This window comes from Moschus berezovskii, chromosome 4 (assembly GCF_049115385.1).
Source record: "Moschus berezovskii isolate FMDL1 chromosome 4, NW_MosBer_1.0, whole genome shotgun sequence".
NCBI lineage: Eukaryota > Metazoa > Chordata > Mammalia > Artiodactyla > Moschidae > Moschus > Moschus berezovskii.
Window position 1 is genome coordinate 115,391,962 of NC_142463.1, and position 27,220 is coordinate 115,419,181.

At 53.1% G+C, this 27,220-nt stretch overlaps 3 protein-coding genes across 6 annotated transcripts in view; 2 read left to right on the forward strand and 1 right to left on the reverse strand.

Moving 5' to 3' along the window:
• The first annotated feature begins 456 nt into the window (after positions 1–456).
• Positions 457–9,812, forward strand: CASQ1 (calsequestrin 1). The gene is made up of 11 exons (XM_055403524.2): positions 457–962; positions 3,195–3,279; positions 4,027–4,127; positions 4,301–4,412; positions 4,739–4,812; positions 5,168–5,298; positions 6,378–6,423; positions 6,790–6,844; positions 7,066–7,166; positions 7,955–8,029; positions 9,222–9,812. Exons 1-11 carry the CDS (start codon positions 684–686, stop codon positions 9,357–9,359), a joined length of 1,197 nt encoding a protein of 398 aa, XP_055259499.1. The 5' UTR covers positions 457–683; the 3' UTR covers positions 9,360–9,812.
• Positions 9,813–13,079: 3,267 nt separating this feature from the next.
• Positions 13,080–23,551, forward strand: PEA15 (proliferation and apoptosis adaptor protein 15). Of its 2 annotated transcripts, XM_055403526.2 has the most exons (5): positions 13,080–13,236; positions 19,775–19,948; positions 21,209–21,364; positions 21,510–21,598; positions 22,472–23,551. In XM_055403526.2, the coding sequence occupies exons 2-4, from the start codon at positions 19,777–19,779 to the stop codon at positions 21,572–21,574; spliced, it is 393 nt and encodes a 130-aa protein (XP_055259501.1). In that variant the 5' UTR covers positions 13,080–13,236; positions 19,775–19,776; the 3' UTR covers positions 21,575–21,598; positions 22,472–23,551. The 2 variants fall into 2 exon arrangements, with proteins under 2 accessions (XP_055259501.1, XP_055259500.1); XM_055403525.2 differs by having other exon boundaries at positions 21,510–23,551.
• Positions 23,552–23,901: 350 nt separating this feature from the next.
• The window catches only part of DCAF8 (DDB1 and CUL4 associated factor 8), a 40,656-nt gene continuing 37,337 nt past the window's right edge, over positions 23,902–27,220 (reverse strand). For all 3 annotated transcript variants that reach the window (XM_055403522.2, XM_055403520.2, XM_055403523.2), the window contains exons 12-14: positions 27,043–27,162; positions 26,526–26,642; positions 23,902–25,895 (exon numbers count right to left, since the gene is read on the reverse strand). In XM_055403522.2, coding sequence (XP_055259497.1) covers positions 25,779–25,895; positions 26,526–26,642; positions 27,043–27,162 — 354 coding nt within the window. In that variant the 3' untranslated portion in view covers positions 23,902–25,778. The remainder of the gene's footprint in view (positions 25,896–26,525; positions 26,643–27,042; positions 27,163–27,220) is intronic.

Consider the following 27,220-nt stretch of genomic DNA (forward strand, 5'->3'; position numbering starts at 1 on the left):
TACGACTTAGAGGCAATACCGCACTTGTCCCTCCTTTATGAATGTATCACCAGTCCAACCTCTGACCCGGAATACAGCCCAGTTTCCCTCTCTCTGAGTACCCTTGCCGTCCCTCAACTCTCCCTAATTACCCCAAGCCTTCCCTCCCCCAGCCCCAGCTTCATTTACCTCCGACTCATCTCATCTTATTTTTAGCTCCAGCTTTTTCCTTTCTTAATATGGTGATGAGCTCCTAGGCCAGTGTGGGGACGGGGCTGAGGAGCCCTGGACATTGGGTGCGGGGGAGGGGAAGGAGGCTCTGGGAGCCTGGGTGAGTGATGGTGGAGGTAGGAGGATCCCGGCCCTTGTGGAGATGCCCTGGCCTCAGAAGGCTATCCGTCTCCCCTGCCAATCCCGGAGACATATTTAGACAGGACCAGGTGGGGGCTGAGGGGTGCCAACCTCAGGGGCAGCTCCGGTTCCCTCCCCGCCCCCTGCTCCTATCCCTCCTCCTGACCCTTTCTCTCTTGGCTCTGTCGGCAGTTTCTCCAGGACCGGCAGTGTCCTCTGTCCACTGCTCTGGGCCGTTCCCTACCCCACCCCCACTGTGAGCCCCCAACTCAGGATTTGGGACCCAGGGGCCCCTCCCTACCCCAGCTAACCTCTTCTAGACGAGACGCGCCGACCCGGATCCCACTACCTCCATGAGTGCTGCAGACAGGATGGGGGCCAGAGCTGTGCCCGGCCTGCGGCTGGCACTGCTGTTACTGCTGGTGCTAGGGACACCCAAATCAGGGGTGCAGGGGGAGGAAGGGCTCGACTTCCCTGAGTATGATGGTGTGGACCGTGTGGTCAACGTCAACGCAAAGAACTACAAGAATGTGTTCAAGAAGTACGAGGTGCTGGCGCTGCTCTACCACGAACCCCCCGAGGACGACAAGGCCTCACAAAGACAGTTTGAGATGGAGGAGCTGATCCTGGAGGTGAGTGACGGGGTCTGCAGGCTGGCGGAGCATGCTCAGCCCCTCTCTGCACCCCTCTCTCCTACAACTCCACATGGATCTTTGAGGGTGGGATTGGGGGGAGAGGCAGTGCAGCAGGATCCTGTTTCCACTAACAGGACACAGGTGGCATATGACCGCCAAAAGAGAAAGATTCAGGAACCCCAAAGTACCCCTGCAGTCAGGCAATGTTAGGAGAGAAGGGAGCTGCAGGGAGAATCTCTCTTCCATGCTAGAGGAGGCTGGTAGTACTAGGTTTGGCTAGGACTGGGGTGACCTTGGGGGCACCCCAAGGGGGGTGCAAAAAAGGAAAGGAGTTTCTTCATGGGAAGGAGAGGAATTGCAGTGCACCCCCAAATCTACCGTCCTAGCCAGAACGTGCCTGTTCTCCATATACTTTAGGGGCTGCACTCCAAAGAGTTCCAAACGGTATAAATATAAATGTCACTGACATTTTATTTGCATGTCATTGTTTAGTCGCTAAGTTGTATCTGACTCTTTTGTGACCCCATGGACCATATAGCCCAGCAACCTCCTCTGTCCATGGGATTTCCCAGGCAAGATACTGGAGTAGGTTGTCATTTCCTTCTCCAGAGGACCTTCCCAACCCAGGGATGGAACCCACATCTCCTGCTTGGCAGGCAGATTCTTTACCACTGAGCCATCTGGGAAGCCTGCATGTCACTGATTTCAGAGCTAAAGGTGTAATGGAGCCCACCATGCCTCCCCCTGGCCTCTCAGGCCCCTCTCTCCTCCCCCATCCCATCTGCCCCTACTGGATCAAGCTGGGAACGCCGACTGGAAAATTCTTGTGTTTGAAGGCGGCTTCACCATGCCTTCCCCAAATTGTCTTTGTGGGAAGACTCTGCTCACCCGCTAGCTGACCTCAGGCATAAAGGAGAGAGGGCCTATTGTTATAAGAAAAAAAGCCTGTGTTTGTAAATGATTGGAGACTTGGTCACATAGCCCTCCAGGAGCCGGGATGTGTTGGGAGTCTCCTTGTCCAAGCTGCTGCAGCCCCTCCTCTAGCTTGGCAGCACAGAGAGGCCCCAGCTTGCCCAGAGCTTGGAGTATTTCAGGGCAAGACACCAGGATTGCAGGCTCTCATTTCTGTGTGCCCCTGCCGCATGCTGGAACCTGCCATCTGATTAATGAGCTGAGTATTTTTATCCTGAGTGCTCAGCATCCCTGGCCATCCACCTGCCAACCGTCTCCCTGCCCTGTCCTCCTGAGAATCTGAGCACAGACTCGGGCACTCCGATGGGTGAAGGCAGCGTAAAGCTGCAAACTGTGCCCGATGCAGAGTTTGCCAGGGTTGGGAAGCTGGCAGGGGGCGCGGGGACAGGGACCTGGGGTTGACACGCCACAGCCTAAGGACAGGCTGAAGTAGACCGTGAAAAGCAAAGTCCCACCCCACTGAGGAAAGCCGGGCCTGCTTCACCTCTAGTCTCTGCCTCTGAGGGTAACCAGGGTTTGCCCCAGTCACCTCTGCTCTCAGCACTCCATCTCTCCCCGCTCCTCAGCAACACGAACAGACCCCATCACCACCCTCTTTCTCTCCAAAATTCTCCCCATTGGGAGCCACTCAGAAAATCCAAGGGACACAGAACATCACCCCCACATTGAGTATGGCCTTAGTATGGAGGACAGGGCTCAGCTCTGAAGGAGGGAAGGGCCTCAGGCAGTCTGAAGTCAGATCCCTCAGCATCCCTAAGGAACCCATAGGTACACACACAGTGCCTTCAAGTTCACCATAATAAGCACACTATAAACGAGCAATGGGCTTCCCAGGTAACTCAGCGGTAAAGAATCCACCTGCCGAGCAGCAGACACAGATTCGATCCCTGGGTGGGGAAGATCCTCTGGAGAAAGAAATGGCAACCCACTCCAGTATTCTTGCCTGGGAAATCCCATGGACAGAGGAGCCTGGTGGGCTACAGTCCATGGGGTTGTACAGTCACACACGACTTAGTGCCTAAACAACAATAAATGAACAATAAGTGTTCAAGGATTAAATTTTAACCAAAGACCAAAAAAAAAAAAAAAGGGGGGGGGCGTGGAGTAGAAGGGAAAGTAGAGATATCCTGGATCCTGGAACAGTGTCAAGGCCTCATAGTCCCAGAATCCCAAATGACCCAACTCAAAAGAATGAGATGGGAACTAGTGGTTATTAAGAATTTCAGGGGCTGATTTTAACCATAACTCTCCCTTCAGTTAGCAGCCCAAGTCCTAGAAGACAAGGGTGTTGGCTTCGGGATGGTGGACTCTGAGAAGGACGCGGCTGTAGCCAAGAAACTAGGTAAGCGGGCAGTAGGAGCAGGAAGGGGAAGCTGGCCAGCGAGAAAAGACTGAAATTTGCAGGGGTATGGCTGGGGCTCCAGGCTCTCCTTTATTCCTTACAGAGGACCATGCTCAAATCTCAGAGACAGGTGGAGCTGGCCTTCTCTGTACGTACCTAAAAAGCAGGGCTAGGTGCTGGAGGAAAGGGGGAACCAGGGAACTCAAGTGCGGCTGGAGAGGCCTCCGCAAGCGCCTCTTCCAACCCCTCCCCCGCCCGCAGAGCTGCGGGCCGGATGTTACAGCGCCAGCCGCCAGGGGGCAGCACAGGCCGGAGCCCGGACTCCGGATGTGGCTGGGGGAGGGGTGGTCAGTAATGAAGTCATCCGGTCAGTAATAGCAGAAGGGCTGGGAATTAGCAGCCAGAGTTCTCAGAGGCGGTAAAAGGAGTATCTGCCCTTGGTTACGGCAGATAGAGAAAGGGAGACCTCTTGCTGGAGTCTGTATCTCCCTTTGTCCTCCCCTGGCACCCGCCTCTGATCTTCTGAGAGCCCCTGGGGCCAGACTAGCCACCTAGGTTAAATCCAGGGGGTTGGACCTCAGGGATGTAGGGGCTGGGAGGCAGTGGAGGGGAGCAGGGCCGGGGTCAGCGGCGCTGAAGGGCGGGGAGAGGGTCCAGTGGGGTTCTGGACTGGGCTGTGGCCCTGGATGTGGACCCTCGCATCTGTGGGAAGGCTGGAGTCATGGCCCGCTCTGGCTCCCTCCCTAGGACTGACTGAAGAGGACAGCATTTATGTCTTCAAGGGGGATGAAGTCATTGAGTACGATGGCGAGCTCTCCGCTGACACCCTGGTGGAGTTTCTGCTTGATGTGAGGGCCCCTTGGACCAATGGCCTTGCTGAAAGACCGCATGCCCGTCCGGCCAGCGCCAGCCCCTCACACACGCACAGAGGCGGCAGAGCGCCCCTTCTCCCCTGACCCCTCTCCCTGCCTCTGCCCCGAGTTCAGAGACACTCATCCCGTCCACGTCCTCGCTCTTCCAGGTCCTGGAGGACCCTGTGGAGTTGATTGAGGGTGAACGAGAGCTGCAGGCATTTGAGAATATCGAGGATGATAACAAGCTCATCGGCTACTTCAAGAACAAAGACTCAGAGCGTAGGTAACCCTCAGACTCCACTCCCCGCTCCGCCCCGACTTCACCTGCCCTCCTGCCTCTCCACGACCCCTGCCTCCTCACCCCTCTCGCCAGGGTGGGTCCATCGACTGCTCTGATCTCCCTGCACTCTGCGAGGTTCCCAGACAGGCACCAAGGAGTTTCCCTTCCCCGCCCCCTCACCACTGTATCTACTCTCAGAAAACTAGAGGGAGTGGGTCTCAGAATGAACCCATTTGCCAAAGAAATGGGGAGACGAGCGGAGGCGGAGGTGGCTCCCTGGCAGACCCTGGTTGCCCCAGAGACTGACTCTGCATTCCCTCCTCAGATTACAAAGCCTACGAGGACGCGGCGGAGGAGTTCCATCCCTACATCCCCTTCTTCGCCACCTTCGACAGCAAGGTTCTCCGCGCTGTGGCACCCAGAGTCCCCCTCACTCCTCTCAGCTGCCCTGCAGACCCCCCTCCCAGAATCGATGGGGGGCCCTCCTCCCTGCTTACACACCAGTATTCCCCACCCCAGCCCACCCAGGCTTCCTCCACTCCACAGACTTCAGAGGATCTAACCCACTCCTCTTAGCTTCAACCGAAGCCCAGAGAAGTTAAGACTCGTGTCCAGTGTCACGATGGCAGTGACAAGGGCCCAGGTTGTCTGACTCCCTGCTTGATCCCGGCTCCCCCATAACAGTCTCCATTAATACTGCTTCTCCCCTGACCGCGTGTCCACTGCTCCAATCCCCCATCCCCTTCCCCAAAAGGTGGCAAAGAAGCTGACCCTAAAGCTGAATGAAATTGACTTCTACGAGGCCTTCATGGAAGAGCCTGTGACCATCCCAGACAAGCCCAACAGCGAAGAGGAGATCGTCAACTTCGTGGAGGCACACAAAAGGTAGGGCTGGGGGCAAGCCCCTGAGCCGGGCGGGCTCCTCCTCAGGAACACGTCTGTGAGATGGGCTGGGGGACAGGCAGCTGACCAGGAGCCTGGTCTCCCCTGGAGATGAATACATCTCTGGGGACCAGTGCTCCCTGATGCACTGATGGTTTTGCACAGTATTTTGCACCCCAGCACTTAGCCAGAGCCTTACACACTATGCTGTGGACTGAGGCCAGTGTTGAGTGCCTGTGGTCTGCTAGGAACTCTGCGGTGCTCTCTTTCTTATTCTATTCAGTCCTTTAACAAGCTCAGTTAACGAGAGTCCACAAGGAGTGTCAGAACAGGGATCCTAAGCCAGGTCTAACCCGTGCTCTTTCTCACACATTACCTACACCAGTGGTTCTCAACAGGGCTGGAGGGAGTGGTGAGGAGGGGGACGATTTCATCTTCCAGGGGATATCTGGCAATGTCTAGAGACACTTTTGGTTGGAGAGAGTGCTACTGCTATTTAGTGGGTAGAGACCAGGGATGCTACTTAATATCCTGCAATGCACAGGACAGCCCTCCCACAACAAACTATCTGGCCCCGAATGTCAAATGCTGAGGTTGAGAAACCCTGACCTACACTCGCACGTAATTCTCGTACTTCACAGTACTCCACAACTGGGAACACCCATTCATCACTGTAAACACCACTTGCGCTCGCTCTCCCCCCACCAGATTATGGTTCTCTCCCTCAGGGCAGGAATATGTTGGCCTCGTTCAATTCTGTCCACACAGCACCTAGCACAGCGTTTAGAACATCTCCAGCACTCAATTTGTGAATGAATGAATGAACATCCAGATGTCCAGTTCTTTCTCCCAAAAGTCTCTTTTCCAGTCCCCTTGCCCACCCTCTGCTCTCCCACCTGCTTTAAGCATGCAATGATCTGGGCCTGGTGCCCGGAGCTTGGTCTTTTCCAGATGGCTTTGTTCTGGGCTACAAGCTGCCTGTGCCCTAGGCGTGACCCTGTGGCAGCCTCTGCTTGCAGGGATCCGCTGGAGCCGAGGGTGTCCTTCTCGCCTGCTGAATAGTGCCTTTCTCTCTCTTCCAGATCAACCCTGAGGAAGCTGAAGCCTGAGAGTATGTATGAGACTTGGGTGAGTGCCCCTGGATGGGGCCAGGCCCGGGGCGAGCATGGGAAGAGTCAAGTCCTGGGGACATCTAGTCCTGCTGCTCCTCATGTCTTGCTTGTAGGAAAGACCGTGCACCAGCAAAGGTTGAGGGTTTCTGAAGAATGTGTCAGGAGTTGGGGGACACTCAAAGCTTGATGACGATGACAAAGGAGGAGCCCTAAGCTCTGGGGCTGAAGGAATTGCTAGAGGAGTGTGGGTGACAAGAATATACCTGCTTCAGAAGCTAGACTGCCACGAGACTCAGGTCCAAGGAAGATCTAGGGTCTGTTCTGGGCTCTCTAACTTCAGGGAGTATATAGCTAAGGTCTTCCTCCCCATACCCCTCAACAGGAGGACGATCTGGATGGAATCCACATTGTGGCCTTTGCAGAAGAAGCTGATCCTGGTGAGGAAGGAATACTGGGTTGGATTTGGGAGGCAGGGGCACTGGTGAGAGGGGGCAACGGGGTATTAATTAAGAGTGTAGGCTTTTAACATGCAAGATGTGTTTTTTCAGAGCACAGTTTACAAGCTAGACATGTGGAGCTATGGGAGGCGGGAACAGAGAGCTGGACTCCAGTTTCCTCTGTGCCCCGTCACACCCTTATCACCTGTGTTCCCTCCAAGATGGCTATGAGTTCTTAGAGACACTCAAGGCCGTGGCACAAGATAACACGGACAACCCTGATCTAAGCATCATCTGGATTGACCCTGATGACTTCCCCCTGGTAAGAAACGTCACTGGGCACTGCTGTCCTTGGCAGGGCCTTAGCCTGTGGCATGTCCTGAGGGGGTCTGTTTCAGAGTTCCTATTCCCATCCCCCAGTGGAGGACCCTACTGCATGCTCAGGGGCACCCAGGGCGTCCTCAGAAAGAGGACACAGGTTGGGACGTGTGGGAACAACAGGCTTCCCAGAGCAGAGGCTGAGCAGGTAGCACAGGTGCCCAGGGCTGGCTCTCTCTAGAGAAATCCAGAGTTTGGGGGAGCAGGGGGCACATTAACCCTGCATGTGGGTGTACATACCACAGAATCAAAGCACAGAGGCGCCACGTCTCAGGGCATGGCGCTGTTACCAGCCAAATCCCCAACACCTAACACTCTGTGCTGAAAAGAGAACTAGACCAACAGCAGTGTGCGGACCAGCGGCAGTCACTGACTGTAACTACCTTAGCGATGCAGGAGCCGAGGGCCGGGGGGAGTGACTCACCCTGAGTCTCAGCGTCAGTCTCAGCAGATCCAGGATCAGAGCAGGCTTCCTACCTGTCAGCAGTTTTCTTCAGAAGGAAGCGGCCAGTGTTCCCAGCTGACCCTCCTCATACTTTCCTTTTGGTATATCTACTTTCTTCAACTGCTTAGTTCTACCCATTCCCTGCAGGGACTGTAGCTGGACCCAGCGCCCGCCCCCACGGGCTCACAGTGTCCTCTGTGTCCCCCTTGCTGGCCCTCACACGCGCCCTCTTGGACTCAGGTATTCCTAGCCTCCATTACGTTTTACTATATGTGGTCTCTCCACAGCTGGTTCCATACTGGGAGAAGACATTTAACATCGACTTGTCAGCCCCACAAATAGGAGTCGTCAATGTTACTGACGTGAGTTTCCTTCCATCATCGCTGGCTGCCCTCCACCTCTGCTTCCCAGCATAGCTAGTTCTCTGCTTTGCTAACTAGGAATTGAGGGCCCTTCCCAGAGGAATCAGACCTGCCCAGTCTAATGGCTGAAAAGAGGGAAAGATTCCTGCCCTGAATGCACTCCTGCTTCTATCTGTTGGAATTTGGCTGCTTGTCCTTCAAAGCCTAGTTCAAATCCTCTCTTCTCCACGAAGTCTTTCCAGATCTCCCATTTGAAAGCATTTTCTTCCTCCTGGAGCCCATTTGGCATTGAGAACAGGACTTTGTACGGCTACTATGTATCATGCGTGTCTTCCAGTAGTCTTTGAGCTTTCAAGGGGCAGAAATCTTCTCTTTCATGTACATCAGATGCTTTAAAAACATTTGTTGAGTTGAATAGGTCACAGTCTGCTTTCATATAATTCTCAACCTAACTGGTGAAGTAGGTATTCCATTAACTACCAGGCCAGATCTGATAAACTCTATAATAGAGATACAAATAAAATGGCAGGAAGGCACAGAAATCAATGACCTCTACTTGTGAATCAGAGTGGGTTTATAAGGAGTAGAATTTAAAGTGGAGATTGTTGTAAATCAACCATACCTCAATTTTTTAAAATAAAGAATAAATTAATTATATCTAAAAAAATTAAATACACTGAAGTTTTGTGAGTGAAAATTATGAGAAGTTATTTCCAAACTGATGGAAAAGTTACTGCAAAAGGTCAGAAAAGAAGGAAAATGAGTATCAGGCCTGGGAAAAAGCAAGTCGGATTTTATGGCTTGAGAGTCCAGAGATCTCTGACGATGATGCCAGAGAAGCAGGTTTTGCAAAGTCTGGAATGCTAGAGATTTTCTGACTTTATTCTCCAGGCCATGAAGAGTCATCAGGGGTTTTGTATCAAGGGCATGATAGAGAAGTCTGTTTTGTGAAGCTCAGCATGGCAAGAGCTTGTAAGAAAGACCAAAGGGAGAAGGTCTAGTTGCTGATCCAGCTGTTCTTTCTATTCCCACTGTCACTGTTCCAACCTAGACCTTCATCTGGACAGTTTTCCTGCCCACTGACAGATGCAGAGAAGGGGACAGAGGATGTACAGAGGCCAGAGGGTGGGAGGACAGGTCTAGAGACCTGAGTCAGGCTTGGTTCTGATGCCCGGTCTGCGCCGTGCCCTAGGCGGACAGCGTATGGATGGAAATGGATGATGAGGAGGACCTGCCCTCTGCCGAGGAACTGGAGGACTGGCTGGAGGACGTGCTGGAGGGCGAGATCAACACAGAGGACGACGACGAGGACGAGGACGATGACGACTAGTTGCCGTGGCAGCCGCCTCCCGGCCCCACCCGCTCTCCTCCTGCTCCCCTCTCCTTCCCTGAGCTCCTCCAGGGACACGAGGCCGTCCTCTGCCGTGGGGCTTGTTGGGGTCTACCTGCTGGGTGCTGAGGTTTCCCGACACCAGCTCAGCTGTCTTCTCTGACTTCTGTTTCCTGCCCCACTGCGTCCCTGCATCGATTATTCGTTTCTTCCACCACTCCCTCCATGCTTTCTTGTGACTCCCCTCTTGCCGTATCTGTGGGTCCCTATCTCTTCTGTTCCCTCCACCTGAGCAGCTCATCCCTATCCTCTCAAGCCCTCTGTGCTTCTTATTGTCCCAGCCTGGGCCAGAGGGGTGGGAGAGTACTGTGTTTGGGGCTGAAGTTCAGCAATCTCTTGTTAATGTATTTGGGTCAAATGACAGACCTCAATAAAGGATCTGGGGCAACATTAGCAAGTGTCTGCTGATGAGGTCTCACCCCTGCGGCGGGAGGCAGGCAGCTAGAGGATGGCAGATTTAGACTCTTGAGAGTCCCTTGTACCGCAAGGAGATCCAACCAGTCCATTCTAAAGGAGATCAATCCTGGGTGTTCATTGGAAGGACTGATGCTGAAGCTGAAACTCCAATACTTTGGCCACCTCATGCAATGAGTTGACTCACTGGAAAAGACTCTGATGCTGGGAAAGGTTGGGGGCGGGAGGAGAAGGGGACGACAGAGAATGAGATGGCTGGATGGCATCACCGACTTGATGGACATGAGTTTGAGTGAACTCCGGGAGTTGGTGATGGACAGGGAGGCCTGGCATGCTGTGATTCATGGGGTCGCAGAGAGTCGGACACGACTGAGCGACTGAACTAACTAACCAACCTTCTTAGGGGACTGTGCTCACAAGGGGGTGGGGCTCTTCCCTCCAGACAGTTACCCAGAGAAGCCTGGGTTATTTATCTGCTGCAAGTCAACAACACTTTTCTGAACACATGGTGTTCCTCCAGCACCACTGTCAGGCTCCAGGAGAACAGAGAGTGCTGGGCCTGTCCCTGCTCTCGAGCTGATTAGTCTCACTGGGAAGTCAAGACAAGCTCACTAAACAATTGAAGAAAAATACAAAGCAGTATATAATTAAGTGATTATGTGCACTTGATAGCATCCTCCCTTGCAGCTCTTACTTGAGCCCAAATAACACTTCCTTGGTGAGGCCTTCCCAGAGGCGGCCCTTCCTGCAGCTCCCTCCTCTGGGTTCCCACCACACTCTCTCCATCCACCTGCTTCCACCTGTATTCTAGTGTCTGTCCTTTCCACCAGACTGTGAGCCCTGGAAGGAAGGAAGGACCCCAGGCTTTTTCTCTGTGTCTACAGGGTTTGGTACACAAAAAGTCCTGGTAAATGTTTGTTGAAAGAAGGAACAAATGAAAAGAAAAGACAAAAAAGAGAGATGAGAATGGGTTTTGATGGCTTCATAAAGGAAATGAGTATTTTCTAGGTCTTAAGATTGGAATTTGACTGGGGCAAAGTAGTTGGGAGGAGACATTTCAGTGGTGGAAACGTCAAAAGCACTAGCAGAATGTGTGTGCCATGCTAGGGGTACAGAGAGGAGACCACACGGACAAGAAGAGTTCAAATGGTGGCTGTGAGGTTGGTGTGCATCCAGGGCTAGGTCGCAGAGGTGTCCTATGAGCTAGGGAGGAAGAGCAACATGTAATCTGGCAGTGATGAGCAGGAAGGGCAGAGGGAAGGAAGCTGATGGAGATACCAGAGGCAGGGAGTCCAACTCTGATCAGACTGTAACAGTAATCGAGCAGAGTTGGGAGGACGTGGACTGGAGCAGTGGTCAAGGGAGTACAGAGGAGACCTTGTGTTTTGTACAGTGGGGATTCCCCCAGACCTGGGGGCCCGCTGGCGATCCTGGCAGGAAGGACCCACATTCTCTCCAGCACAGGCCCAGGCTAGAGTAAGTGTAATGGAGTCAGGAGGAGGCGTGAAGGACAAGCAACTGAACAAGCCCATAACTAATGGATGTTACAGTTTTCATAGTCTGAGTGTAAAGGCATTGCTGGACAACTTAAGAGGATGTATGAGCATGGAGGAATGAGACCTAAGGTGAGAGAAGTTTTCACCTGCCACCGACAAATCCAGGAAGTCTTCCTGGAGATGGTGGCAGTTTAAAGTAGAAACCACCTATTCATCCAACTTGTACCCATCTAATAAATGTTTAATACATGGTATGGGCACTGGGCCAATACAAAAATATTGCAGAACTTACTCTCTAGCATAGGTCAGTGGAAAGCCCCGGACTAAATAATAGCTTCCATGTTTTAAGCATCCATCCGTGCCAGTCACTAGGGACTTACAATTTCTAAATCTCACAAGAACCCTGTGAGATAGACATTAGTGTTCCCATCTTACCTACAAGGACACTGAGGCTCTGAGGCATAACCTGCCCAAGAGAGGAGCAGAGTCAGCATGAAGCCGGAGTCCCCTTACCTGGCTGCCTCTGAAAGACCTGGACCTTTCACTGACTGTAGACAAGTCATTCAGTTTTTCTGAGTCTCAGAGGTGGGTCAACAAAACAGGTTTTGGCCCTACAACTCAGAACAAAGGAGACATATGCAAAAGCAAATTAGAATATGTTACTGTCACAGGAGTAGTGACGGGGGCACCCTGGGGAGAGGATGGCATAGCAGAGAGAAGGGCTGTGAGACCCACAGCAGCCAGCCTGAGCCTCTTCTAGGGGAAGTGTAGCCTCAAGAAAGGAGGGCTCACCTGAGGCTTCCTGAGCGGTCCCCTGCTGGAACCGAGGTGAGGAACTGAGGCTGGTACTGAGGTGAAGCCGGGGCATTCCCGGAGGTGACACAGACACTGGTGGGGCTCAGACCGCATCAGCAGGCTCTGCCAGAGTTGAGGGGAGACCCTGAAGGCTGGAGAGGAAAACAGAGACTTTTCTACTTCTTCCTTCCCGCTTGCAGTCTGCCTGAGAATCTGCGGGAGGAAAGTCCCCAGGGTGGAGGGAAGTGAGAGCTGCCACGCTGGGCCTGGGCAGAGGGGTGAGGCAAAGCAGCAGTGAGGCGCAGCTTTGCAAATTGTCTATATTTGCATGCTGAGCTCACTGCTGCTTTTTCTCCCCAGAAAATAAAATTGCATCACGATGCAGCGGGGGGAGGGGGAAGGATGGAGGGTGGTATATTTAGGAAAGGTGAGAGGAACACAAGGGGGCGGCTGGCATCATTCTGGAGAGAGGTCTGTAAGTCCAGGACAGGCGAAGAAAGCCCCCACTTTGCTTCTGGATTCCACTCCTCCCCTTCTCCCACCCTCAAGGTGGGTGAATCTGAGTGGTCAAAGGACCACTACGGCTCTCCTGACCCATAAAGGGAAGAAAAGGGGTTTTTCAAATACGAAGTCAAGCAGCTAAAAGGATCCAGAGGCCAAAGGCCTTCCAAACTCTAACTTACTCTTTGCCGTCTAGGGTCCCAGCCACTGTGGTCTCCGAAAGGTCGTAAGGGGAGGTGTGTGTTCCTTTGGGAAGAATTAAATCTGAGAACGGGGGCTCGCTGTTCAGGGGAAGAGGCGGCGTCACCAGCCCAGCCCTCCCTTACTTCTGCCCCCATCCCGAGAGCCTTCCAGAACCCCAGCCCCCTCCGCCTCCCCTCCCCCTCCCCTCCCCTCCCCGCGCCCCGCCCCTCCCCGGCTCTGACATCACGGGCCGGCCGGGTGGGGTGAGGCGGCGCCGGGCTCGGGCTCGGGCTCCGCGGGCGGAAGCGGCGGCGGCGGCGGCGGCGGCAGAAGCGGCGGCGGCGGGAGCCGAGGAGGAGGCTCCGGACGCTGCTCAGGAACCGGGGACGCCCGAGTGCCCGCTCCCCGAGCGCTCAGCCCCGGAGGCGGTGAGAGGGCCGCGCGGGGCCGCGTCGCGGGGAGGGCAGATCTGGGGTCTGGGCTTGGAGGGGCGTCGATCCGGGGCGCCTGGGGGCAGATGCGGGGCGTGGGGGCCCGGGCGGGTCCGCTGCGTGTCGGGCCCCGCGGGCTCCGTCTCTTGGTGTGCGCGAGCGCTGAGTGCGCGCTGGAGGCGGCGGGGCTCCGGCCGCCAGTTCCGCGGTGAACGGCAGTTTGGGAGTCGGACCGGGGCCTGGGGATTGGGATGCAGCCTGCTTCCCGCCCAGCCGGCTCGGCTGGGCCAGCTCCCGCCCCTCCCTCCCCTTCTCTGGCTTCGGACCCGCCGCGCCTGGCGGTCTCCCTGCCCAGCCCTGCCTCAGTTCCGCCGGCAGCCGCCCCTACTCCGAGGGCTTAAACCCGGCAGCTGGCACCACGTGCCTTCATCCAGTCTCTGCACCTGGGGAAGAGGTGGGATAGTCGAAGGCTAGCCCAGAGGGAAGGAATCGGGAGCTGGGGGGTGTAGAGGAGTGAAGTAGCTAACGTAAAACCCATTAATTTCATATAATCCGTGTCAAAACTGTCAGGGACACACACACGCCTACAAGAGACACGCCAACACACACGGTGACACACACCCATGTGACTCTTACACACATCAACTGCACACAGCAAATCACAAACAGCCCTGCACTTGGGCGTCCAAGCCCCCACCTCATCCCCACTGCCTCCCATGTGCGAGTCTCCTGGAAGAAAATCAGTCTAACAGGACGGCTGAGTGGGGGCCACCATCCCCAAGTCCACCCTGATTTTCTGGGCATTTTCTCCCAGCCCTAGACTTCGAATTGCCCCTCTTTAAAACAGTGGGGGGGAAAAAATGGTAGAAAATCCCCGTCGCATTCCAGGACAGGGAGACAAAATCTTAAGGGTGAATGAGGCGGCTACTTTGAAACTGGGTGAGTAGTGAGGGTAGGGGCTGCTGGTGGCCTCTCTTGCCGGGTCCAGTTGGAGCTTAGGGTGCTGGGAGTGGCTGGCTTCTGGGCTTCTGAGTGGCCAAGGGGTGGAGGAGGGGGTGGAAGAAAGGGAGAGGGAGAGAAAGAAAAAATGAGTATGAGTCAGCCAAGGATGGAGCCCAAGTCAGGGAGAGAGAATGAGGGGAATGTGTGTGACAGGCAGACAACATCGAGAGAGGGACACAGGGACAGAAATACAGTCTGGGAGCAGGGAGAGGAAGGAAGTGAGAGTCAGAGGAGGTCAGCAGAGTGGGGAGAGTGCTGGGGAATGGACCAGAGCGGCTCAGAAATGAGGGAGGATGAAAGCAGGGTGGTGAGGCCACCGGGAGTTAGGGGAAACATGCTGAATCTGTGTGTTTTGTTGCCCTGTGTGTCTGGCCTCCAGGCTGTCAGAGCGATTAGCTTTAATTGCTCTTCCCTTTGTGGTTAAACACTCCATTGGGGAAATTGCCAGAGATGCCCTAGGCTGCTGGCTGCCCTGGTTGCCTACTTCCTCACTTCCCCGACACCTGTGCCCAGCGTGTGTGCATGTATTGTCATGCACGTATAGGACCAGAGTTACACCCTGCCGTGCCATCCCCTCAGTCTCTTAACACAGCGTCACCCACTGTGCAGTGGTAGACATCACAAACCTGTGTGCAAACTTCTTTTCTTTATCGCAGGGACACTCACTCCTTCCTAGTATGCCTGTAATAGTACAGTAGCTCTGTGTATTGAAATGAGGACACCAAGTCACGGAACCCAGGAATACTAAGGTATTCTTGGCCACCACCAGGTAGGATAGGATGAAAGCCCATTTAAAGACCAGGGACAGAGGTAATAGACGAGGAAGACATAGAGATGGGAGAGAAATACAAGTAGAAAGAGATGGAACCAGATGATTGGAGTATAGCACAGCCCTACTCCCTCTCTCCTGCCCTGCCTGCTCCAATGCCTGGTATCTCCTCTTGCTCTCATCTTGGGTCCAGTCTTTCTTAAACTAAGGGCTAGAAGCTTCACCTTGTCTCTGTACTCATTTTGCTTCTTGCACTGAACATCTGGAGGTCCAGGTGTCCTACCCCACCCCCTCATTCCCAGGCTGGCTCTAGAGTCTTCGAATCTTCTTACTTTATAGTATAGATATAAATGCATCCTCTGCCCCGCACAAAAAGTTGAATAGAAGCTAAAGGGAGAAGTCAGTTGTGTATGACTGTAAAGGGATAATTAGGGATGGACTACAGGACTGCTTGAATTTGGGCCCAGATCAAACTTAACCTGGCACTTTCCTGCCCCATCCCTCTGCTTACCCCCTCTCAAGCCCAGGCTGTAAGACTGACACACCTGAGTGCCTGCAAGCCCCTTCTGCCTGCTGCAGGGATCTCCAGGTCCTTGCAGCTCCCCTCAGCTTAGGCAGCTGCAGCAGACGTGAGGGAGGAAGGGGTAGCAGCTCCTAATCCTAAGGCTTCTTAAATCTACTGAGGATTTGGAACCAAATGCTAGGGAGTGGGGATAATCATGAATTAATCATGAATTAGTGTCCAAAAGCACAGAAATTCTTTTGGTGCTGTCACCTCCTCCACAGGAGGTTACCCCAATTTGCCAGACTTCTCAAAGTGCCCCCAGTGCCCATGGAGCACCCACCTGTCATGTTCCAACCACTACCATCCTAGAAGGTCAGAATATAATCATTACCTCCTGCCCCTCTCCCTCAGCATCCTCAGCTGGTTTGACTTTTGTCAGGCCCCCACCTGGAGCCAGCTCAGGAGGAGAGGGAGGCAGGAAGGAAGGTGTGAGGAAGCGGTGAGCAGAGCACAGAATGATCTGGGAGGGAAGGGGACTGACTTCCTGGCAGCCTCAGCTCCGGTTCCCGGTTCCTGCCTGAGTATCCTGTCCCAAGAATGGCCTCCACCCAGGCCGCCTGGTGTTCCCTGGGCAGCCTCTGCCCTGTTCCAGAGATCAGGAGGACTTTCTGAGCTGTGGGGACAGGAGAGTGCTCTATAGGCCCTGTGGAATTCTGCATCTTGGGTGAGAAAAGCAACATGGAGAGTGAAGGAGCCAAGCTTCTGCCAAGCCGCATCCATCATGGCCAGATTACAACTGAATAATGGTTGACCAGGGAGACTTGAGAACCAAGTAAGGAAACTTCCCCCACACTTCCCTACCGTTGCACCTGCTGCCACACCCAGGCCTGGGCAGATGGGCTGTCTCCAGGGAGGCAGGCAACCAGGCTGCCTTTCCCAGCTCCCTCACGGGGCCTTGCCCCGTCCTTTCTGTCTCTTCTTACTCACCATTCCCCACATCCCTCCCATCCCGTGGTGTCATTGTCCTGACACTCGGGGGGACCAGAACTGAGGTTGCCATGGGAACCGCTGAGCTCAGGCTGCAGCCTTCGCATTGTGGACTCTCTGCCCCCTGTCTGCGTCCCGCGCCGCAGGACTCCTCATGCGCAGCCTCAGTCTCTCCCTCTCCCAGCCCGTTTGCTTCCTCCGTACTATAGGCCCCCTCTTGCCCTTCCTCTTCTCTCTGGATGTAAGCTTGTGATGATCTGCCTGCTTTCACATGCTCTCAGCTGGTCAGACACACACACACACCCTAGACCACATACACTCAGAGCCACTCATCCAGTGCTGGCACACACACATCCGTTACCAGAACATCCAAACACACCCCCAGACAGCAGCACTGCCTCCTCCCTGCGCCTGTGCCCACACTCAGATCAGCATCCACACCGGTTCTGCGCACACACCTTCCCACCCCATTTCTCCTAGGGGCCTCCTTGTATCCGTTTCACTCTCACAGAAAGGTCCTACCCACCGCCCCCAGGCTTAATACATATTAATCCCTTCCCACCTACACACACACACACACCCCCCTACCTCCCTCCCAGGAGCCACACACAGACACACACACCCTCCTCCCTCCCAGGAGCCACACACACACACACACACACCCTCCAGGAGCCACACATGCACACACACACACACACACACACACACACACCCTCACCCTCCTCCCTCCCAGGAGACACACAAACACACACACACCCCTCCAGGAGCCACACACACACACACACACACACACACCCTCCTCCCTCCCAGGAGCCACACACACACACCCTCCTCCCTCCCAGGAGACACACACACACACACACACACCCTTCTCCCTCCCAGGAGACACACACACACACACACACACCCTTCTCCCTCCCAGGAGACACACACACACACACACACACACACCCTCCTCCCTCCCAGGAGAGACACACACACACACACACCCTCCTCCCTCCCAGGAGCCCCCCACACACACACACCTCTCCCTCCTAGGAGCTACACACACACACACTCTCTCTCTCTCTCCAGGAGACACACACACACACACACACCCTCCTCACTCCCAGGAGACACACACACACACCTCTCCCTCCCAGGAGCTACACACACACACACACACACACTCTCTCTCTCCAGGAGCCACACACACACACACACACACACACACACCCCCTCCCTCCTAGGAGCTACACACACACACTCTCTCCAGAAGCCACACACACACACACACACACTCCACACACACGCACACACACCCCTCCCTCCCAGGAGCTATACACACACACACTCCACACACACACACACACTCTCTCTCTCTCTCCCCTCCCACAGTATCTCCCATTTACAAACTCTTCTTTGATCTGAAAGCAGGGCACCGTGATCCTAAATTCTGTCCCATTTCTAGCTGAGGGCTTGGTCCCAGAGTCTCCTGCCCTTTCCTGTTCTTTTCATGCCCCCTTCATTATCCCCGTCTCTGAACCCTGTCCCATCATTCCCCTTGTCTCTGTGCCCCCCTTTCCTGTCCTTGGATTATCAGTGGAGGGGGCGGGGGCTGAGCTCCAGAGCCTGCTGCTGTGACCTAGATTTCAAGGCGGAGACGGTCCTGGTGCTGACAGCCGGAGAGCACTGCTCCTGGCCCAGCCTGGCAGGGCCACCGCTGGGCCCTTCTGTCTGGTTGCACCTGGGTGTGCGAGTGAGCATGCATATGAGTGCCTGTTTCTTGTGGGGGTCATGCTGGCCCTGCCGCCTGGCTTATTGTGAGTTTGTGTCACGGTGCCTGCCACCAAGGGAGGCTTGTTTGTTCTGCTCCAAGTAGGGGGCTGGGAATGGGGCCTTCTGGGTCCACACCCCTTACTATATAGTGGCCATGCTTCTCTGCCTCAGTTTTCCTTCATATAAACAGAAATAAGGAAAATGGGGTGTGTCAACTAGCCCCTTTCTGCAGTATTCCTAGCCCATTGTTGGAGAGATTTGTGGGCAGTTTCGTACAAGGTCGTCTCCCTCCTTGCTCCACCCTTTGGTCTAGATACAGAGTGTTTATGGCTTATTTTTGTAAATACTTTACTTTTCTAATTACAAAAGAAATATAGTCCTAGGGGGGGAAAAAGCCTTTTTGAAAATCTACCACTAGAGTTGTATACTTTATCAAATCCAGAAAGTTCATCCTAAGGCCTGACCTTTTTTCTGTCTTAGCCATAGTCCCTATCTTAGTGGAAGGAGGGTCTTTGATGTCCTCTCCCTTTTCACCCAAGAATCATGAAAGGGGCATGGGGTGAAGGCCTAAAGGAGATCCAGCCTTCCCAGCTTTGGGGAGGTCATGCTGAAGGTAGTGCTAGCCGGATGTTGATGGAAGCAGAAGTGGCAGCCCCCTTCCTGCCAGACTTTCCCAAAGCAGCATCTGAACCCCTTCCCGCTGCCACCCAGCCAGGCTGAGAACTGGGCAGGGGGCCAGAGCCAGCCGCTTGGTATTCTTGGGCGCGGGGGCTATGGGCATAGCACAGAGGCTAGGGGAGAGGGTTTTGTGGAAGCCTGGCAGCCGTCAAGGGGGAAATGGGCTCTACAAAGGTGGGGCTGCAGCCCATTGCTTTACCCTCCCCACCCCCACCCTGAGACCTAATGACTGAACACAGGGCTGAGCATGGAGGGGCCAGGGGACCGTTAGACCAGGCAACTAAGCATCTCCAAAAATGAGTCAGTAGTGGGGTAGTGGGGAGGTGAACTGAGGGACCCCATTTGCTTCTGGAAAAGAATGGGGGCTAGAACATAAGCTCCCCCCGCCAGCCCCTTCTTTTTAGCTTCTTACTGCCACAGCAAGCCTTTCCCTGGTAGTTTTGGAGTGTTTTGTTTTTTGACAGGGGGAGGGGTTGCAGGTGGGTGGGGCGATCTGGGTGAGAAAGTCAGGAGCAGGTTGCTATGGTAACCGCCTCCTCAGTCAGGGAGCTCGTTGCCAGGGTTACTGTCACAGGGAGGAAAAGGAAGAAAAAAGATGGTGGGAGAAGGAGGTGTGATTTTTCACTCTAGACTCGAGCCTGGTCCCTAGCTTTCCAGTTACTTCCTGTCTGCTCCTGTCTCCCTTGGGTCTTCCTTTTCTCCCTCCAGCCCTGGCCTCCCTAGCCTGAGTTCTGGGCACATGCCTGGCAGGGCTGAGGAAGCGGGCAGTGCCAGTGAGTGAACCAGATCCTGGAGCTCAGGTTCAGCGTCCTGTCTCCTTGTTCCCCCAACTCCAGTCATGGCCGAGTACGGGACTCTCCTCCAGGACCTGACCAACAACATTACCCTTGAAGATCTGGAGCAGCTCAAGTCAGCCTGCAAGGAGGACATCCCCAGTGAGAAGAGTGAGGAGATCACTACTGGCAGCGCCTGGTTTAGCTTCCTGGAGAGCCACAACAAGCTGGACAAAGGTGGGGGAGGCGCCACAGGCGTCTTGCTGTCAGCCTCTCAGGCTCAGTTCATGCAGCAGGTAGAAATCAGGCCTGTACAAAGTGCACTCCTCTCTGACAAGGCAGGAGAGGAATGCCCTCGAAGAGACCGGCTCTAGGGCAGTGGTCTTTATATTCTTCATGGCTCCCTTGTCAGTGCAAATATTAATTCAGTAGAAGATGCTACTCAGATCGTGCTGTGCTATTGTCATGTATATAATGGAACAGTAAAGTAGAAGTGAAAAATGATAAAAACTTAAAACCACAAGGTCTGTCATTTTCTTGTCTACTTTTAGAGACCACTGCCCTGGAAAGGGCTTTGGGGAGGAACTGATGTTTAAGATGGCCCTGAAGGGCAAAAGGGATTTCAAAGGTAGGATCCAAAGGAAGACATGCTAGGCAGAGGGACACAGTATGTTTAGAAGTGGCTGGAAAGGTAAGTTGAGACTGTGCTGTGGAGGGCCTCGTGTGATGCAGCCTTTGATAGGTGAGGTGAATGACCCGAGGGCCCTTTCAGAGCGATGAGCCTGTAGCGTGGGATACAGGGAGGCTGAGGGAGGACCTGCTGCACTCCGGAGGCTACTGCAGCAGAGGGGAAGAGCCAGGCAGGAAGGCGCCGGCCAGCTCACAGACGCCGTCCCTCTGGTCGTGCCCGTACCTGCTTGTTCAGTCACCCTTCTCACTGGGCCCAGGTTGTCTCAGATCCCACCCTTTCAATCCCACATGTGCCGTGAGGAGATTCTCATGCATGCTGTGGTTTGGTTGCTAAGTCATGTCCTCTGTCCGTGGGCTTTCCCAGGCAAGAATACTGCGGGGGTTGCATTTCCTTCTCCGGGGATCTTCCAAGTCTAGGGATTGAACCTGAGTCTCCTGCACAGGTGGATTCCTTATCACTGAGCCACCAGGGAAGCCCCCATTCTGATGCTTACTTGGAGGAAACGTAGAAGAGGGACAGGGTGGATGATGGGTGTTTGGAAGGCCGATTCATTTTCTCTGCTGCCCCCTCCCATGTGGAGCCTGGTATTTCACCTAAATCTCACATTCTAAATCTGTAATCTTGAAGTTTAACTGATCCATGACCTGCACTTCCCGGGAATAATCCTCTGTACTGTTTTTTGCCCTGGCTTTCCTCACTCTTCCGGTGGGAGTGCTCAGTCTCCGTTCTTGAAGCCCAGTCCAGTAGTGTAGGGGAAGCTGACAGCTACAGTCTAGCTCTGACCCTCAGTCTCCTGCCTCCTCTAGACAACCTCTCTTATATTGAGCACATCTTTGAGATCTCCCGCCGTCCTGACCTCCTCACTATGGTGGTTGACTACAGAACCCGTGTTCTGAAGATCTCCGAGGAAGATGAGCTGGACACCAAGCTAACCCGTATCCCCAGTGCCAAGAAGTACAAAGGTAAGAGGCCATGCCTTTAATGTGCAACTCTGCTCCTCCCACGGATTATCTGTGGAATACTTGAATTTGAGGAGAACAGGCTCTGTTAGCCTACCTGCTGTCTCCCATGACTTCTGTCCCTGGACATGTCCCTTTTTGCCCTCAGACATTATCCGGCAGCCCTCTGAGGAAGAGATCATCAAATTGGCTCCTCCACCGAAGAAAGCCTGAGCAAGGGGGAGGAAGAGGAGGAAGGTTGGACCTTCATCAGACTACTCTTTCCCCATCCTCCAGGGGAGGGGCAAGGGCAGCCCTCCCCCATCTACCCACGTACTAACCTGGTCCTAACCCCCTTACTGTGCGTGTGTGTGCGTGTGCGCACGCTCTGGCTGTCTGTCTACATGTCTAGCTCATCTAGTTCCTCCTCCTTGTGAGGGGATGGGGGTCAGGGGCTGGGGGTGGTGGGGGGCTCAGTTTCCCCACTCTAGGGGGAGTTGGGGGCTGTTTCTATGCAAATAGAAATAGACACATTCTCTTCCTTCCCTTTCCTCCACTCTTCCCCCACCCCCCTGAAGTGTGGGAGCAGAAAGGACCTGTGTTTTCCTACACTGAGGAGGCAAGGCAGGAGTGAGGCATGGGAGAGTTGGGTGAATCTCATGAAAAGCAGTGAGAGGGAAGATGAAGAGGCCACCCAGCCCCCACCTGGAAGGGGCAAAGAGAAGCCAGAGTTTGTGTTTGTACCCCAATGCTGGACTGGCTGAGGAATCCTGTTTCCAATTGTTCCTCAGGTTAGAGGGCCTGGGCACCAGCGGGTCCTCTTTTGCTCCCCTTTCATAGGCCTAGGGTGGGTATGAGCCAGGGACCTGAAGAGAAAGATCACTGGATCCTTCCCTGGCCCCAGAGTTCAAACCCCATGGAGAACCCAGCACTAGATTCCACCCCATCCGCCACCTCTGGAGAGACTGTGCTGGGAACATGCCCCCACCACTGAGCCTGAGGGGATGAAGGCAGAGAGGAGTCCCCCTTTCTGCTCCTTTATTCCTACTCAGACTGTTGCACATACTAACCTTGGGAGTTCCTAGAATAGAAATCCTTAAGTTTTAATTCCAGTCCTGTTTCCACCTACAGAGTCCCAACGTGGTTATTGCAGGCAACGTTCCCTCTCTCCGTGGTCTAGGAGCCCCTCCCCAAGATAGAAGGGAAGAAGCTAACTACAGTGTTTCCGTTGCACTGATCCCCAATTCAGTCCAGGAGGGGGCTTGGTAACCCCTCTCCCTCAATATCCTGGCACCTTGGGCTTGTGAATGCCTCCTAGCCAAATCACTAGAGTACAGTGACCCCAGCCTCCTGCCTGTCCCAAGTTAGCCCTCCCACCCTGACCGTGCTAACTGTGTGTACATATATATTCTACATATATGTATATTAAACCCGCACTGCCATGTGTACCCTTGTTCTGTGGTGTCTAGCATTAACTTATTGTCAAGGCCCGGGCGGGGGTGGAAGGAGAATGCCACAGTGAGGGAGTGGCAGAGTCAAATTGCTATATAGTCGAAAAAGAAAACTTTTTTAAACTTTAATTTCACATGCAATCTCAAAGACTATTTAGAGAGTTTAAGTGAGGTGGGGAGCTTTTAGGATGTGGGGAGCAAAACTTCAGTGGGAGGGAAGGGCTGCCTATTGGAAGAGGGAAGAAGCCAGTCTGGCTGGAGAGCACCCACTACTAGCCCAGCCCAGCCTGTCCCCTCTGGCCACTGCTGCGGACACCTGCCTTAAAACATACACCTCGAGTACTCCACAGTTTTGCCTTAAAGGACCTTCCCAAGTTTCCCCAGTCCTGTCTGGCTTTCTCCCTCAAGGAGAGAGAGATACTTGTAGAATTGGGAGGTGGAATATGAGCATGAATTGTCCTTCCCAGCCAGGATATGTTATGTGAGATAGAGTCTGAGAAAGAGAGAGAGAGAGGGAGGGAATAAAGAGGCTCTTCAAAGCGAGGCTTCCTTTGAAGAGAGGAGAGGATGAGATGAGAGAAGGGAGACAGGGTTCATTTCCAGTGGAGTGTAGTAAATTTCTCTGTAAGGCAAAATAATCTAAACAGACTAACCTGCCCTCCCACCCCTATACTGCTGTGAGACTGCCCCATTCTGTGCACCTCTGCCTGCAGTGTGCACGGCCTTGTTCTAACCCTGGAATAAAGGTGATTGTACTGTACCTAACTGATTTTAGAATTGCTGTGAATGACCAAGATTTTGGAGACTTTGGATGACTGGGAAGGGAGGGAGAGCAAAATTTACCCCCCAATCCTTAACTGCAGCCTGGACAGAGGTCAGGAAAATACCCTTAAGTAGTATCTCTCCCTTCCCTCATCTTCTAAGTATCACTGAACTGTGAGGCCTATTCCACTTATACAGTCTCCAACTGGTGCCCAACTGCTGGAAACACGGATATACCAAGCTGGACTTCCTAAAACTGTAATAAAACTAAGGTCAGGCACCATACTGAAAGGAGCAAAAGTAGCCCATCACAAGTGAATGGCTCACATATCACACACAGAGCAGCAGTCAGGAAAAACAAAAAACAGCTTTACTGAGAGAAAATACACAACAAATTCCAGAGTGCATGGTTTCAACCCACTCCATCACCCTACCAGCAGTAAGAACACAGACCACTCACAGTAACCACACATTCCCTGCCTCTGGAAGGAAGTGCAGCAGCTAACATCTGGTCTGAGAGCTGCTAGGGAAAGGGACAGGAGGAAGGAGCATCTGGGAAGTCCATCCTTTCACTCTTCCCTTCCTTCCTGGCCTATTCTAGTGGAATCTGACTGTCCCAGGATGCAGAATTCCTAGCTGGGGACAAAAAAATAGCAGCAAAAGCATTTAAGGGCAAGAATTCAACTGGGACTTTCCTATTTATTGACCACTGACACAATAGGTGTCTGAGCCCCAGCCACCTAAACAATCCTTAGATTAATGCCTTGTCCTTCAATCCCAAGATATGGAAAGGTGGACAAGGTAGAAAGTCAAACCCAGGAGGTCTTTCTTTCCCTATGTTCTTCCATTAGGAAGGGAGCTGGTGTGAAGCTGGATCGCTTAAAGAATCAAGCAGGTAAAGGTTAGAATGAGCGTGTCTTCTATCACACACGGTACTAGGAGAAATGGTCTGCAGCAGCAGCACCCTTCCTGAAGTCATAGTTCCGTCAAGTTTTTAAGATAAGCCAGTCTCTGGCTAGAAGAGCCATCCTAAGAACCCTTAAAAGACTAAAGGAGAGGTAGGATATCTGGGGCAAATAGCTGAAAGGGGTTTCCTCAATCCTGAAACCATGGTGGGAAAGCACGGAAGGGCAGAGTTCAGGATCCTTCCGTTCCTGAGCCTCCTAAAGCCTAAAGAGTTAAGCCCCAATCTCTGATGGTCATGCACAGAGGGCAGACTGACCCCAGGTGACACCTCCACACCACTACTCTCACTCACTCTCTCCTGGAAGTCCCTTTATTGCAGTCACAGAAAATATATAGGTATTTAAACTTTTGACAATAATTGTAACGTGATACATCCAATTTTGAGTTGCTTTTTAATATATTTATAGATATAAAATTAGGCCTCTAACAGTGATAGGGACAGGGAGATTGCTGCCACCAAACAACTTTTTTTTAAAGTAAGAGAAGAGGTAACATCCTTCCTATGCTTCCACTTCTGCCCCTCTTCCCACTTCCCCCCAACCTCCGTCACCAGACCTACTGAGGGGATGATGGGATAAAGAAGAGTGAAGGATACATAATCAAGTGCAAAACACTGTGATAAGTTCAGAGAATGAATGGGGTGGAAAGGAAAGTGAAGAGTGTAGGATGGTTAGGGACTCTTATTAAAAAGACTTCCCAGAAAAACAGGATCCTGGGATGGGGTTGCTCGGGGGTTGGGTGGGGGGGGCAGGCGGGCGGAGAAAAAACAATGCAACTGTCATAGACTTTTAAAAAATAAAGAAAATAAAGTCAAAAACCTAAACCAAAAAGAGTGTGGCATTTCTACCACCCTCAGTCTGGCCCCTTGGTACTGAACAGCCAGTTATCCCCCCACCCGCCACCCAAGAAGCAAGGGAGACCAAAGAAAAGGAAACCCCATTCCCTACCCCAAACCAGTTAACAAAATAGGCTCTCCCTTCCCCCCAAAAAAGGGTCTGGGGAGAAGCCATTTCTGCTGAGTCCTATGCGTCTCTCCATGGAGCCCCATTCCAGGGCTCAACTCCCACTCCTAGATACTCTCTGTAGGTTTGCTCCCCTCTGGCTTGTCCTCCTGGGATGTCTTTTTTTTTTTTTTTTTAAATCTAAAGCAAAAAAGTCCAAAGTGCGTTTCTGCTGAATGATAGGGCCTGGCACAGGAAAGGGCTGCCCAGGCAGGATCGGGTTGGCAGCCCCAGGCCACCCCTCCTGGGTATGAGGCCTCAGGATGGCATGCACTGCACCCGGTCAGGACCCTCCTCCTCGTCCGATGTGTCTGAGGAGCTGGGAGACTCATCAGAGTCGGCGTCTGTGGCCCCAACCCCAGGTTCTCGCCAGCGCTGTAGGATGGGAAAGGCTTATTAGTAATTTCCTTGGAACAAGGTCAAGCCTGTTAGGTCTTAGCTACAATTTATATGCTCTAGGCCAGGGGTCAGCAGAATTTTTCTTAAAGGACCAGATGGTAAATATTGTAGACTCATGGGCCATATCTCTGTCACAACTATTCAACTCTGCTTTCCTGTCGTAGCATGAAAGCAGCCAGACAATACATAAATGAATGGGGGTGGCTATATCCTAACGATACTTTATCTACAAAAAGCAGGCACTTGCCAAAACTGCCAGTTTGCTAAACTCTACCCTAGGGTCTCTTCTGGCATGAGAGAAAAAAACAAGACAGCCTGAGATTTATTATTTCTTCTCAGCTCCTTCCCCACCGTCATGTGATTGCGTTTTTGAAGACAGCCTGGTGCATGCATGGTGATGGAGAACACAAAGCAGACACCATCTATTTCCACTAGTGGCTTGTCCAAGGCTACATGAAGGCTCTGATGGGGATGGGGAATAATGGATAGGAAACCCAACCAACTTCACCTGATTCCTCCTAAAGCAATGAGGAAGTATGCACTGGAATGTTCCACCCTCCTGAGAGGGTCACCGCCCTTGGAAGCTCACTTCCCACTCCCGCTTACCCGGTGATGGCGTCTCTGTCTCAGGTGGTGCATGAGGAACCAGAGCATGTGGCTATCAAACAGGTCAGTGTGGTGCAAGCTATCTTCATCCCGTTCCCGCTTGTTCTTCTTAATCACCTGGAACCGAAGAGGGTGAGGGGATTGGGCGATGAATATAAACCCTAGACTTGATCAGGAAAGGTTGGTGTTCCAGCCCAGTAAAATCTTCCCTTAGAAACTATTAAGCTGGAGTGAGCTAGATTAGATTAAGAAAGGATGCTCCAGGTTCATCCATTGAGAAGGTGGATGATTTTTCCTAACGTTGTCCCTACCCCTACCATTAACTAGAGGCACTTCAAAGCTGTGCCATGGACCCCTGGACTGGGACTATTCCTAGAGAGGCAATGACAGGAATGTGGGGGATGGTGTTAGAGCAGCGCCTTTAAAAAACTGTTCAGCAAGTTATTCCTTCCTATAACAATGAAAACTCCTAACAGTATTTTGATAAGCAGAAAGAAATCCTTAGTCAGTTACTTACATCCTTTAACCCTGTAAGTTCAGTGGAAGTTTCAGCTGTGGGCGCCCAGATTTTGACATCATGGTCTAGGCCACTGGTTGCCAGCACAGGCAGGTGAGGGTGGGGCTCAAGACAGTTTACCTGGTCAGGAGAAGAGGAAAACATAGGCTGAGGGGTACGTGGGAATAGTCTAAAAATC

Bases quoted from the DNA above. Each gene is read 5' to 3' on its own strand.
- CASQ1 (XM_055403524.2), top strand. From the start codon at position 684: ATGAGTGCTGCAGACAGGATGGGGGCCAGAGCTGTGCCCGGCCTGCGG. The intron at 963-3,194 runs GTGAGTGACGGG...CTCTCCCTTCAG, and splicing joins TGGAGGAGCTGATCCTGGAG to TTAGCAGCCCAAGTCCTAGA. The intron at 6,424-6,789 runs GTGAGTGCCCCT...ACCCCTCAACAG, and splicing joins AGAGTATGTATGAGACTTGG to GAGGACGATCTGGATGGAAT.
- PEA15 (XM_055403525.2), top strand. From the start codon at position 19,777: ATGGCCGAGTACGGGACTCTCCTCCAGGACCTGACCAACAACATTACC. The intron at 19,949-21,208 runs GTGGGGGAGGCG...TGCCTCCTCTAG, and splicing joins CCACAACAAGCTGGACAAAG to ACAACCTCTCTTATATTGAG. The intron at 21,365-21,509 runs GTAAGAGGCCAT...TTTTGCCCTCAG, and splicing joins CAGTGCCAAGAAGTACAAAG to ACATTATCCGGCAGCCCTCT.